General features: G+C 45.2%; 1 protein-coding gene across 1 annotated transcript in view; it reads left to right on the top strand.

Annotated features, from left to right (window-relative positions):
* The window catches only part of slc9a7 (solute carrier family 9 member 7), a 32,608-nt gene extending 19,424 nt beyond the window's left edge, over positions 1 to 13,184 (top strand). The window contains exons 13-17 of the mRNA XM_070545908.1: positions 2,314 to 2,380; positions 5,461 to 5,524; positions 6,311 to 6,393; positions 8,666 to 8,771; positions 12,698 to 13,184. Coding sequence (XP_070402009.1) covers positions 2,314 to 2,380; positions 5,461 to 5,524; positions 6,311 to 6,393; positions 8,666 to 8,771; positions 12,698 to 12,955 — 578 coding nt within the window. The 3' untranslated portion in view covers positions 12,956 to 13,184. The remainder of the gene's footprint in view (positions 1 to 2,313; positions 2,381 to 5,460; positions 5,525 to 6,310; positions 6,394 to 8,665; positions 8,772 to 12,697) is intronic.
* Positions 13,185 to 13,752: the final 568 nt, after the last annotated feature.

Raw genomic sequence — 13,752 nt, 5'->3', positions numbered from 1 at the left:
TGGGGTGAGAAACGTGGTCATCTGGGAGGAGCTCGGAGTAGACCCCGCTGCTCCTCCACTTTGAGAGGAGCCACTTGAGGTGGTTATGCCTCCTGGACGCCTCCCTGGTGAGGTTTTCCGGGCACGTCCAGCCAGGAGGAGACCTAAAGGTAGACCCAGGACACGCTGGAGGGACTATGTCTCTAATGGCCAGGGAACATCTTGGGATTCCCCCGGAAGAGCTGGCCCAAGAGGCTGGGAAGAGGGAGGTCTGGGCCTCAGGCTGCCGCCCCCGCGAGCACAGCCCAGTTTGAGTGATGTGACGTTCGTGAACAAATCTAATCGTTTAAAAAGGTTTTCAAAGTGAACGACGAGAGCCGAGTCCTTGTGGAAACCTTTCCTCTGGTCTTCCAGTAGCACCACGACCTGTCATGGACACCAGCAGAATGCTTCCCCCCCTCTGCACTCACGGATTTCGGAGGGACATTTCTCCCCCACCCCGCTTTCCCGGCTCCGCTCTATTCAAACGAACCAGTCTCTGAACGGCTTTTGAGTTAAGCGACCGACTAACGACTGCTCCCTTCCCGTCACTAATCAGTTCTCAGTGACGACCTCTAAAGCAGCTTCAAATGATTCTGAACTGAAATAAAATATAAATATATATATATATATAATGAGAACTGCCTGTAAAAACACACATTTAAATGGGTTTCTGAACCAGAATCATCATCCAGTTGGTTCAGTCCATTAAGGCTGGATTCCTTTTCTGAAACGGTTTCAAAATGCTCGTTTTGTGTAAATGAGTTTTGATTTGGAGAGGCATCGAATAATTGTGAGTTAAAAAATGCCTTAATGTGTTTTAGGTTTCTTTCCCGTCGTATTAAAGTACATTTTTGATGTAAATTTTAAAATTAGTGAAGGAAAACCACTTTATTTCTGCCAGTTACTCTTCATTCCAAATATACTGGTGGGCTGCCAGGAGGTGGGGCCAGAGTCCTCTGCTGCTGCTGGGAGAACTGGTCTTCTGTTAAACAAACTTGTCATTATGCTGCTGAACTAAATCATTGACTCTGAAACCCCTGACACATGACCGATTATATATCTGAGCAGTCTGACCAGCTCTGTTTAACGTGAGGGGTACCTCCTCAGACCGGGCAGAACCACTGCTGGTAAAGGTTTAGAGCTCTGCCAAGGCCTCCCCATCAATCCAACGCCATGGTTACCGTAACGTTTGGCGTGGCATCCAAATGTCAGCTGCTGTCCGCGATCTTTGCACCGCTGAATAAAAATGCACGCACATATATTTATGACCACACTCAAACACCGGGTTTTTACAGAAATGGTTCCCTGCTCTGTTTCTTACCGAGCGGGACGTCATTAGAAACTTTTTAGAAACCGAATACTGCAGCTGTGAGGACCATAAAGTATTTATAGATGTAAAATTATGAAAAAAAAATTTTGTTTGGAGGAAGGATGTCAGGAATATCTAAAAAAAATGTTGTAAATATAACTTGTTTTAATTTAATTCTAATATTACCTTCTCAGTGGCCTGGTGATGGTCTCCGCCCTGGAACTGGGAGGTCAGGGTTCAAGTCCAAGTGGGACCAAAGACTTTAATACTGGGACCCAATTCCTCCCTGCTTGACACTGTGCTTTAAGGGGTTGGATTGGGGGGGTTAAACCACCAGACATTTCCTGAGTGCAGCCGCTGCTGCAGCTCACCGCTCCCTGCGGGGGTGGGTCACATGTGGAGATGTCACCCGTGTGTGATGATGAGTAATGGAACTTTAACTTTAATAAGCTTCATGCTTCACAATTAGTATGAAAATCAAACTCATATTCTCAAAAGCTGTAGTTGAAAATCTATATAACTGTGTGTGTGTGTGTGTGTGTGTGTGTGTGTGTGTGTGTGTGTGTGTGTGTGTGTGTGTGTTGTGTGTTGTGTGTTGTGTGTTGTGTGTTGTGTGTTGTGTGTGTGTGTGTGTGTGTTGTGTGTTGTGTGTTGTGTGTTGTGTGTGTGTGTGTGTGTGTGTGTGTGTGTGTGTGTGTGTGTGTGTGTGTGTGTGTGTGTGTGTGTGTGTGTGTTAAAAGGATCATTCCATGTCCCCAAACAGAACTATTTTCAGCCTACTCTGTTGCCAGTTTCCAGCCATAACCCCCATTCTAGACTCGTTTGAAGCATCCTCCGATGAAGGTGGTGTATCATGGAGAAATGTACCTTCTGTCCTGAGCTCAACAGGAAATTAACACCTAAAGACGTCTGATTTATAATCCATGCTTTATAATTTCATGGGATTTTGCACAACATCTTAATACATCATGTATGTGTTTATGATAGATTTGGAAACATCAAAAGATTTGAGGAAGAGCAATGTCGGCATGGAAAGTGGAATTATTCCAGGTGTCGTATGTGAATATGAACTCTACAGTGATTGGTGTGGGTCATCTGTCCTTCCGTCTCCTGCATCTGGCTGCTTTGTTCCTTCTTCTGGTGAAGGGCGAGCTGTGGGTACCTTCACCAACAGGCCTCAGAACAAACGCGTCCATGCGGAGGGATGGTGTTGTACACCAGCCAGGCTCAGGAGGTGTTGCTGCTTGACTACCGACCTCAACAGGATGCAGTAAAATGCTATTCTCCTATTAGCTTGTTGTGGTGTAAAAGTTAGTTCCTCTTTTTGAGTCTCAGCTGACTGGTTAGTGGGCTTTTCCACTAAAACTCTAGAAACCGTTTTATTTTTTATTTTTTAGTTGCTGAAGCTTGCGTGCACGTTTAGAATGTGTGAAAAGAGGAAAGTCATGTTCAGGAAGAACTTTAAATTTGAACCGTGTAAAGAATGTTGCCTCCACGCACCCTTCCCCCTTCCCCGATCACTGGAGGACCAACAGAACGGCTCGTGAGGGATGTTGGATGGAGTAAAAGGGAGGAGTGGAAGTTTTGAGCCTTAAAGATTAGAGGTTTTTGGGTGAGCTGAGATGGTGTATGTGTGTCTGTTTTTCCCCTCATGGAAAATGTGCTCCTTTTGGGGGGGGGGCATCTAATTCTCTCAGATTTTTCCTGCTGCATTTGCATCACCATGCCTTCTGCAGGCGCTTTTGGCACCCCTTGCAAACTTCCACCCACTGAACCTGTTGGTGAGTTTTTAGGGGAACTCCTTTAAAGACAGACGTGCATTTGTTTCTTCGTTCGAGTTTAAAAGCAGAACCGCAGAGGTCAGTGACTCCTTGTACAGCGGAAGGATGCTTCTTCTGCACGACTGTTATAATCAGACGATGACGCATGTTGCAAGTTGGACCATGTCAAACATAGCTGAGCCCATATCTGTGACGGGTGATGCGTCTCTTCTGCCTTTATCAGTGGGGATTAAAGGCAGCTCATGTAAATATTTGAGGAAATATTTTTTTGTTAGTCAGAACTAAGAAGAGATTTCAGCCAAACTTTTCAGTAAATAAGCAGTAGGTCACGCGTTACAATAGCATTAGCTGCTGTTTCACTGAGCTCTGGAAAAAGAAAATCACACTAAAGTGACTCGTTTGTAGTTTTATGCTGAAATGTCAGGTTTTAACTGAAATAAGTGATGTAGTAAAGTTTGAGATGCTGGAAAGTGTTTTTATTTATTAAAAACCTAGAAAATGTTTCACCTAGTGGTGGAAACCAGTTTTAGCTGGAACTAGAGCAGCACTAGCTTCCCCTTTAAATACTAATGAGTTACTCTGACCCTGTTTTTAAGGTGCTTAGGTTCATTTTTATTAGTTTTTATGACCATATGCACGTTTGAAATGACTGAGCAAGCGAAGAGCTCAGCTTTTTGCATGAGTCAAAGGAATATTTTTGACCATTTTCTCTGTCTCTCAGTAAAAGCTATAAATAAATGCTGTCTTTGCCGTTGCAGACGGCTTCTTGAACAGTTTCGAGAGTTTACCACCAACAGGAGTGACGAGCTAATGGCTAGTCCAATCATAGTCGCGACTGAAGTGCATTGGTGTTGTCTTAAATGGCTCCAATCTCTGAAATTTCATGGCAGTTCATGAAATGTTGTTTTAAAAACAAACATTATTTAGCTTTTTGTTGTTTTCCGTCTCATATCAAGAAGTTCGTGTTGGGCTCCTGGATTCACAGTCCGCTATACTTCTCGCTGCAGCTGACGTTCATGTCATCGACTGCAGAATTCTGTGTACACAACAAATGGAGAATGGTGGTATAAAGGCATAACTAGAGCGAAGCTTGAAGCTTCGGTTCCACTGAAGGATCTAGGACGGGTCGTCATGGGTCAGGATGGGTTGGTACTTTCAGGAGAGCATTTTGATTGCCAGCTGGACTCTCTGGAGGCAGGCGGGGTTGAGCCTGAATATGTGGCTATGGCTGATGGTGGCGAGGAATGTTTTGTAGTTCTGAAGCTAAACAAACCTTGCTAATGCTACTTGCTAGCTTCTTCTCACTTTTGTGTACAAATGATAGAAACAGCAACACCCTTGTGTGTGTTACACTTTCTGTAAGCAGTGACGTTTTTCAGTTCCCCAGTCTACGGACTGTGGTGTGTGCTGGCAGCTGCTCCGCCCCAGTTGTACCGCTCTGTTGTCCCACAGACCTGCAGCTGAAGAGGGACCATGACGGCTGCAGTCCGGGTCAGTTTTGTGGGCCGCTTTTACGACCAAAACTGAAAACTTTTGCTGTTTGGGTTTCAACCCGTCAAAGCTAGTGGTTGTCTTCAGGTTGCATTTCCACAGTAAAGTCTCTAGAAGCTTTGTGTTTTGATTATAACCATTAGAATAGAATAGACTTCATTGATCCCGCTGTGGGAAATCCTCTTGTTAAGGAGAATAAGGTTCAGTTCAAGGTAACGGTACTGTCGGGTCAGTCGGCACTCGTGAAGACTGACCTTGTTCTGTTATTTCCTACGTGACGTCTCTTCTAAGGGTCAGAGGTGCACGGGTGGCTCCTGTGCAACGCTGTTATTCTGTCTCACTTCAAAGTAGAAGGTTTTCAGTGACCTGCCGAAAAGCTTGGAGCACACATTCCTCACTGACTGGTTCTTAATCTGCTTTGGGTTAAAGGGCGTTATTTATTCTCATGGAAACTAGTCTGCAACTTCTAGTTCTTTACGTTTGTGTTTTATGTTTTTTTATAAAGTGACTCGATTTGAACCTAACATGCATGTTTTTGACCCGTGGGAGGAAACTGTGCAACCCAGAGAAAACCCGCTATCTCTGTCCACAGTTCAGATTTGAACCTGTGACCTTTTTTGTTGCGAGGCAATGGTGCAATCATCTGTGGCACCACATCCCTAAAAGGCCTGTGATCATAGCAGACATCCTGGTGTGTTTCTGGGGGGCCGCATTCCAAACCTGCAGACATGCATGCAGACTGTTCTGTAAAACCATTAACAAGCTTCCTCTCGGCCCTTAAACCGTCTACTGTAAAGCTGAGTTATTGTTTCTAATTACATTTACAACATTAATTTCCACTTTCTTCTCCTGTTGCAGGGTTGGTGTGGATCCAGATCAAGACCTGCAGTCCTCTGGAGACAGTTTTCAGGTCTTGCAGGGCGTGAGTATCATGACTTGCATTGTTCTGGTGTTTGATGTTAATGCAGTGTGTGGTCTGTAGATTTGAACATCTGGAAAGTTGGTTAGAACGGTTGTAAAGGACTTTACTAACAAATACTGGCATGATCATCATTTTCTGGCATGAATAATTTTTTTCCCAAAGTCGGTTTTTGTCCCTTGCACTTTTTACCATCCCAGAACAACATTAGCCTACATGAAAGACCCTGGTGGAGCACTAGGACTAGGTTTCCCATTAGAACCGTCCAGAAGCTCATCTATTGGCTCTGCTGATACGTTCTAACGTGTGATTGGCCGGTCCTGCCACCAGTGTACTCGATAGTTCTGCATTCCTGACACGGCATAAAAGAGCCTCTAGGCTGTAATTCTATACATTTAAACCCGACACATATAATGTCCAGATACCCTCGGGTCCTCATGCCGGTTGTGCCCCCTCCCTCCCCCACTTCTAAAGTGAAAACGCGTCCGCTGGTGTGTTTTAGTTGGTTTGTGATGCCTTTTTGATTGTAGCACATGCTAGGCATGTGGGAATAGACCCTGTGGAAGATCTATTCCAACGCTGCAGCACCGGTGCTTGCATGGATCTCTCCTGCACACCTGCCTCACATCGGTGCAATCACACGATTATCCAGAGGAAATGATTATCCGTTATTACAAATGTGTCCTCTGACACAGGCGAATGTCATTATCTGAAGTCATTTTATCTTAATTTCTTCATCTGCTGCAGATGGAATATGAAGATGTGTGTTTTGTGTGTGTGTTTCTCCAGGATGGCGCTCAGGATGAGGGACAAAGCAAAACCAAACAGGAGAGTGCACGGCTCTTTAGACTGTGGTACAGCTTCGACCACAAGTATCTTTGCAGACGTGGGTGTCGTGCATCATCTGTGATCAGACCACAGAGTCGGCATCTGTGTGGTTTTTGTGCCCGCTGCAGGTCTCGGGATGATTGTCTGGTGGTTATTCTCTTTTTGTCAGATCATCCGTCTCTGGGATCAGATGAACTACGTACAACATATTTGTTTTTGCTGCTACGTAATACGTTTAGCAGCTCACTCTCGCATTTCATCCTTCTTCTTTATCTCTGAGTAATGATCTCCCCTGGTGGTTTGTTGTGTGGCTATTTTTGAGTGTAGCAGCTGTTTTCCAGCAGGACCTCTCCCCCCGGTGACAAACACTCTGAAGCAAGCAGAGCAGGGGGAGTCTGCTCATTTCTCAGGACTGACACAAGTCATCCATCATTCTAAATGTCAAATAAACAGCCTGTATTTGATAGAGCGCCTTCTAGAGTCATGGAAACCCCCAAGGCGCTTTACAACACAGTCATTCACCCATTCACACACACATTCACCCACTGGTGGTGATGAGCTACGATGTAGCCACAGCTGCCCTGGGGTGCACTGACAGAGACGAGGCTGCCGAGCACTGGCGCCACCGGTCCCTCCGACCACCACCAGCAGGCAACGTGGGTCAAGTGTCTTGCCCAAGGACACAACGACAGCGACAGACTGAGCGGGGCTCGAACCTTCAACCTTCTGATTACGGGGCGAGCGCTTAACTCCCGTGCCACCGTCGCACCCAAAAGCAGAGTAAGATGAAGCCAAGTGTTTCCGTGCCAATAATTGCAAACAAAAGGCCCGGGAAGCCACAGGTTCCCTCTGCTGCTGTCAGCCATCACGGTTTAATGTGTTAGCTGCAGCCGACAGAACCGCTGCAGAGATCAGTACGTCTGAACCAGGGGTGTCAAACTCATTTTAGCTCAGGGGCCACATTGCGAGAAATCTAGTCCCAAGTGGGCCGGACCGGTAAATTAAAAACAACTTCAGATTGTTTTCTTTGTTTTAATACAATCAATATAAAACAAGGCTGGAGCCTGAGGACAGTGTATCCAAAATAATACAAGTACAACACCTGATGTGTACTCGAAAATTTGAAAAAAAGAAAAAATCAATAAATAAAAAAAAACATTCCTTAGTGATTCAAAGAGCTTACAGATCACATGGCTGGATCAGTTTCATGCAGCACTTAAAGTATATTTGACTCATTTTACTTTACACCTTTTAGCTTTCACCAGCACATCAACATCAGAAGTCACATCCTGAGTGGCGGCCATCTTCAGGATGGGACTCAAGTTCTTGTGTGAGCCTTGAGCGCAGCTTTGTTTTATTTATACTCATTACAGAGAAAACTTGCTCACAAAGATACGTTTATTTTCACTCTACATTGTAAAGTATGAAAATAAAGTTTACACAACCATCCCGCGGGCCGGATTTAACCCGCTTGCGGGCCGGATCCAGCCCGCGGGCCGCATATTTGACACCCCTGGTCTAAACCATTAGGCCATTAGTCACTCGTCCAAATGTTAGAATTCAGCTCATTTAACTATTTCACAAGTTTCAGTGTAATTGAGTTGTTTTAGTGCCAGTTTAATAGCAACAAAATAATAATAATAATAATAATTATAATTATTATTATATTTTTTGTGTATTTGTACGCTTTCACTGAAGTGCCAGAACCAATCCATGCTTCTAAGGCAGTTTCAGGGTTGGTTTATGGAAAGCGTCCTTCTGATGATGTGGGCACTTCCAGGAAGAACAATCTTCTGGATTTCTTGGACTGTTGGGTTTCCAGGAATCTGTTTTCTCTTTTCCAGTCCCTTCTCGATGAGGCCAAGTGCGCCCACTACGACGGGTATTGCTGTTGTCTTCATCCCCCACATTCTCGTGACTTCTATTTCCAGGTCCTTGTACTTTGAAAGCTTTTCAAGCTCCTTGGTGGTGACATTTTTTTCCGATGGGATGGTCTTCTCTTCTTTGTTTTTGATGATTATGTCTGGTCTGTTAGCCATGATTTCTGTCTGTGTTGATCGGCATGTCCCACAACACTGTGATGTTGTTGTTTACAGTCGCTGTTGGTGGTTGGTGGTCATACCACTTATCTGCAGCTGGTAGATGGAAATGCTTGCAGATCTTCCAGTGGACATGGCTTGCTGCCCTGTCGTCTCTGTGGATGTACTCATTATTATTATTATTATTATTATTAACAATAATATTTCAAGGTTGTGGTACATGCTTTCACTGATTTAATTCACTGTTCAGTTTGAATTCTCCTTAACAACTTCTCAGTTACCTGAAGCCCATCTTGACCCACAGCGGTCCACCGCTCACCTCCACCCTGCCCAGCTACTGCGGGCCACTGGCCAGCTGTCTCACCAGTCCGCGGGTAAGTGAAGTGAGTGTTGGTCAAATGTTTTCAACAGCTTTGAATGGCCTTAACACCGTGGCAGAATCTGGGTCCAGGATGTGAGATCCCCATGCACCAGCGTGCCCATAACGGACACTAATGGAGGCTGCGACCCACGCCATCATTGTTGCAGCATCCTGATGTGGTCTGAGAGAGTGGTTGAAGATCTTGGCTGTGGTGCCATCATGTGTGGTGGGATTGCCATGGCAACATGCTGCTGACATTTATGGCAGAGTGAGGGTGCAGAGAAAACCTATTTTGTGAGAACTAAGACTACATTTGGTACTTTAGACAGTCGAATGTAGAGCAAGGTCAAACGGTGACTGCAGGATTCCTCCCTCTGAATGAAAAGTGAACTTTTACAACTCATAAGTTAAATAATCATTAAATAAATCATATGGTTGAATGAAACAGATGTTACATGAATAATAATAATAATAATAATAATGTTTGAATAATCTGTGCCTAATTCAGTGACGTTGAAATGAATATTTACAATGAAACATTTATGTTATGATCAGTAATGTTTGATTTAACAAGTGAGTCATTATCTACGCTCATACACAATGTTCATTAGATGCATAGTAAATATTCATTTTAACGTCACTGAATTAGGCACAGATTATTCAAACATTATTATTATTATTATTATTCATGTAACATCTGGTTCGTTCAACCATATGATTTATTTAATGATTATTTAACTTATGAGTTGTAAAAGTTCACTTTTCATTCAGAGGGAGGAATCCTGCAGTCTTATCAGAGGAAAGCTTTGTTTGGGGACAACGGCTGAATGCCAACGAGCGCTGCAGCATCCTGGGCTTTAGAGGACCGAATAGAAAATCCCCTTTTAAAATGGAATTATATCAGTATGTATGCAAGTCGATATGTGGGTGAAAATGGATCCTTTCTGGCTGATAGGACTTTTTCATTATTTAATGTACCTTTTTGAGGCCTGAAGAACGTTGCAGGACATGATACGTATTTGTTTAAACGAAAGGTCATGGATCTTCTTGGATCACGTTTTAGAGTGGTGAAGAATGGCCTCTGTGATCACCCAACTTCCCGAGACAAGATGAAGGTCCAACCATATGTGTTGATTAAGTTCCCGCTCAGCTGAGGAGTTGTGTGTGTGTTTTGACTGTAATTCCTCTGTAAGCCTGCTGTGCTGTTATCTCTGGAATATGGTTTCCTAGGAGATGAGTCTGTAACTCTGAAACTCGAGGAAGGCCCGCCCTCCATCCCATTGTTCAATAAAAACCTCTGTTGAGCTGAGAGGGGTGGGGAGACGATGGAAAACGGCTCCGGAGGGAGTTGTGCATCGCCTCCTCTCCGCTGTTTGATGAGACGGTGTAAATTGAACTCCTCTTTGTATTTGGTGTGTTTGTTTCAGGTAACGGGTTATGGAGAAAGTAAAGATTACCCAACACTGGCCATTAAGTGAACAAAGATTAGAATGGATATTTGGGCATGGATGCTTAATTATTATAATTTTATATTCGTCACAAATTCAACGTTTTTTCTTCAAACCGGATTTAACACTTCCAGTAGTTTATACCTGACAGGACCGACAAGCTAACGGCTAGTCTGAGTGTAGCTTGCTGCTGTCTCCCGCCACACGACGTGATCCCAGGATGCACTTGGACTGTTGCACTGTGCTGCTTTGCTTGTTGTTAAACGTGTAAAGTTGACAGCACTGCAAATGTTCCTAAAATAATCCCACATGAGTTAACTCATTCACTGGCTGTGTCATGCACGTCAATCGGAATGAAGAACGGAATAAACCACCTCCGATCGGGCCGAATCGGATCAGAATATTCCGACTGACATGTTTACATGCAGAATTTTCGATCTGATTGGGCGTTCAATCCGATTAAATATGCGCATGTAAACGTGGATACTGACAGCCGTGTCCTGATCAGTAAAGCCCTTCGCTGCTGGCGTTTTTCAGCGTTTTCACTTTTTTTAAGGGTCACAGAACGTTGCACTCCAGGATGATGTCAACGCCAAAAAAGAGTAGACTCGCTTCTTACATCGGGAAGCATCCGCGCGTTTCGTACGTTGTCCGTTCTTTCATAACCCGTTGTCAAATTGTGATCGGCAGAAGCTTTTCCGATTCGCGCCTCACTTTTTTTATTTTAGTTTTATTTATTTATTTGTTTTGGGCCGCTGCTGTAAAAATAAATAATCTAACACGTGGATTTTCTGCTTCCTGATCACGTGACGTCCGCAGATGAAGATCGGCTTTAGAGCTAGCATGTTTATTCTCGCGGTGCGGGGGCTCATTCCCACGCCCACACAGTAAAAACATGCAAATGACGACTTTAGCTGTCATCGGCAGTTAATGAGTTAATGTGATGGCGGTGTTCCAACTAGCCGTTAGCTTCTCAGTCCTGGAGGACATGAACACTTTTTAAGCACTGAAGCATGTCAGGAAGCCATCTGCAACAAACCGCTCGGTTGCTGTTCTCTGCAAGCCTTTCCCCCCGCTTGCATTCAGTCCTCCGCGGTTCCCCAGGAAGCCAGTCTGTGAATACTGAGGAAAACTAAAATGGTCAAAGTCTTCTTGAGGCCTGCCAGTAAACATGCCGAGAACTAAGGCCCTCAAGAGAAAAACTAGAGCGGTGCATTCAGATTGCACAAAGGGCTCTTTTCAGCTCCGTCTGAATGGTGACCGCTGTTCCGACCGGCGCTGCGCTCTGATATTTAAACACAAAAATACCTACTGAAGGTTCAGTCACGCTGCCTGGGCCCTTTTCATAAATGAATTTCATGTGGAATGCATGACGCGAGGCGTCTGCTTTCTTTGAAAGATAAACAGCTCTGACTTGAGCGGTATAACTAAGTTTTCTCTCTCTATCACATATCTGCTACGGTCTGCAGTCAGAGACATCGTCTCTTCCTGGCTTGCAGCTGTAGGGTTGCCGGCGCCGCGCCGCCTGCCACGCCAGTCATGAATGTAGAGTGCTGTTTGTTTAAGCGGGCCGGTCCAGAGCTCTGGTTCACCAGCTGGGTAGAGGCAGGATTAAGTAAAGCTCATCGCCTGCTCCCTCTCTGGTTATGGATGTTATGAAACGTAGAGCGGGCTAAATCCCTCTTAGCCGGAACTGAATGACAAACTTGTTTGTAAATGTTTTGTAGTCATGTGAGAGGATTGGTAAAGCGTAAAACTAAAAGTACATTAATCTGATTAATCTGTGACACTCCGCTGTTCCGGCCAATCAGAAAATGGGTCACAGATATATGGCTTCCATGAACAGGACTCCAACGGGACCATTTCTGCCAGATGCTGCAGCTCTCTGTGCGTATGTGATACTCGGGAGGACGCTGTGCAGCATTTTGGATCATTCTTATGTTTTAATGTAACTTTTTTCTAAGTTTTAAAACACAAAATGAAATAATTCACGTTAGTTTTACTGTTTCTCTTCAGACGTGTTGCCAGGAAGACCGTGGTTATGTAACTTATTAATTTTCATCCCAACATCTAACTGATCCTTTGATTGACCTGGCATTGGACGGTCCCTGTCCTCCCTTGGGACACGAGTTGACTATTGATGACCGAGTCAGAGCTGTGCGGACTTCACGCTGTAGAGCGGGTTCATGGTCACACAAAGTACAACACACGTTTTTGTATCAAGTGTGCAGCGCTGACCGATTCTTTCCTCTGAACCTGTCAGCTCACGCTTGTGCACCTCAGGTTTATGTGTCACGCGTAACAGGCTGTGGTTTCCTGTTGTGTTTCTACGACTCGCTCTGCTTGATTCTGTAAGCGAACGCTTCCTCCCTTCCCTTCTCTAAATGAAGGGGCCCTGATGAGCCTTTACTCTGTTTTTACTCTCGTGTTTGCTTTTGCTGTGTCCTTCATTTGGGACTGTGTCTCCATCCTTCATGCTTCATTCTGCCTTCGTTTCCAGAACCACGAGCAGCTCCGGGACTCTGACCTGATCCACACCGACGCTGACCTGACTTTCATGTTTGGCGATGCGACCATCACAGCCAACGGGGCGTCCGCTGGCAAGACGGATGCTGCTGGAGGGTTGGGCTGGAGTGCAAATGGGAAAAGGAGCAGCAGCACATCGGAGGAGGAGCTGGAGCGTGAGCTAGACTCCCGCGAGCAAGAGCTGCTGAGCAGAGGCACACGCCTGGTTTTCCCCATTGAGGAAAACGCCTGACGCTGCCTTCCCCCTCCCTTCCCCTTCCCCCGCCTGAACTGCCGTCCTTCCTGGCCTGACCCATAGACCGTCTCACAGTCAGCTCTCTCCACTTCCATGTTGGCCGAAACCCCAAACCGTCAAAGATGAGACCGACTGGAGATACGGTGGTGGACGGGAGGGAAGAGCTCACAGTGACTATTGGCTCCCTTGATCCCTGGGAGGGAGGCAGAGCTCCAGGAGCATTTTGTTCTCGTTGGAGGAGTTTATTCTGAAGGAACTCAAGAGTGTCGAGAGGGAAAACACTGAGGCTGTTTCACAGATTGCCTCCACTGCCGAGCCAGAGATGCAAGCAGGATGTGAGGATTTGGTTAAAGATGCAAGAATCTCTGCATCAGTGAACAAAACCACTTCAGCTAACAAGGACGAGTCCCATCATGTGATGTTTCCAGCTTGTTCTCACCATTCACTTGCCAACGTTGTCCAAATGCTTTAACTATTCTTCAGACGTGTGTGTGTGTGAAATGTACGTGAAGCTGCTAAAAGACCCGTTCTGGGTGTGTGAGGCAGATGCGGGGGTACTTCTGTATGTGTGGATGCTCTGATGCTGCTGATGCTGCTGAGGGGAGTTAGCCTTTGGCTGAGCTGTGTGTGTCGGCGTGTTCCTCTTACAGAAACTATTCAATCATGCTGTGTTTGAGTTGGCCCTGATCATTTTCTGTTGGACTGCTTTTGACAACACACACAGGAATGTCGCCTCTTTAAATTCTACTTCCCAAATGAGGACATGAACTCAAGTATAAAACAATCTGCACTGT

Source organism: Nothobranchius furzeri, chromosome 16, assembly GCF_043380555.1.
Source record: "Nothobranchius furzeri strain GRZ-AD chromosome 16, NfurGRZ-RIMD1, whole genome shotgun sequence".
Classification (NCBI taxonomy): domain Eukaryota; kingdom Metazoa; phylum Chordata; class Actinopteri; order Cyprinodontiformes; family Nothobranchiidae; genus Nothobranchius; species Nothobranchius furzeri.
The sequence above is the reverse complement of the archived record's forward strand: the minus strand, read 5'-3'. Positions and strand labels throughout refer to the sequence as shown.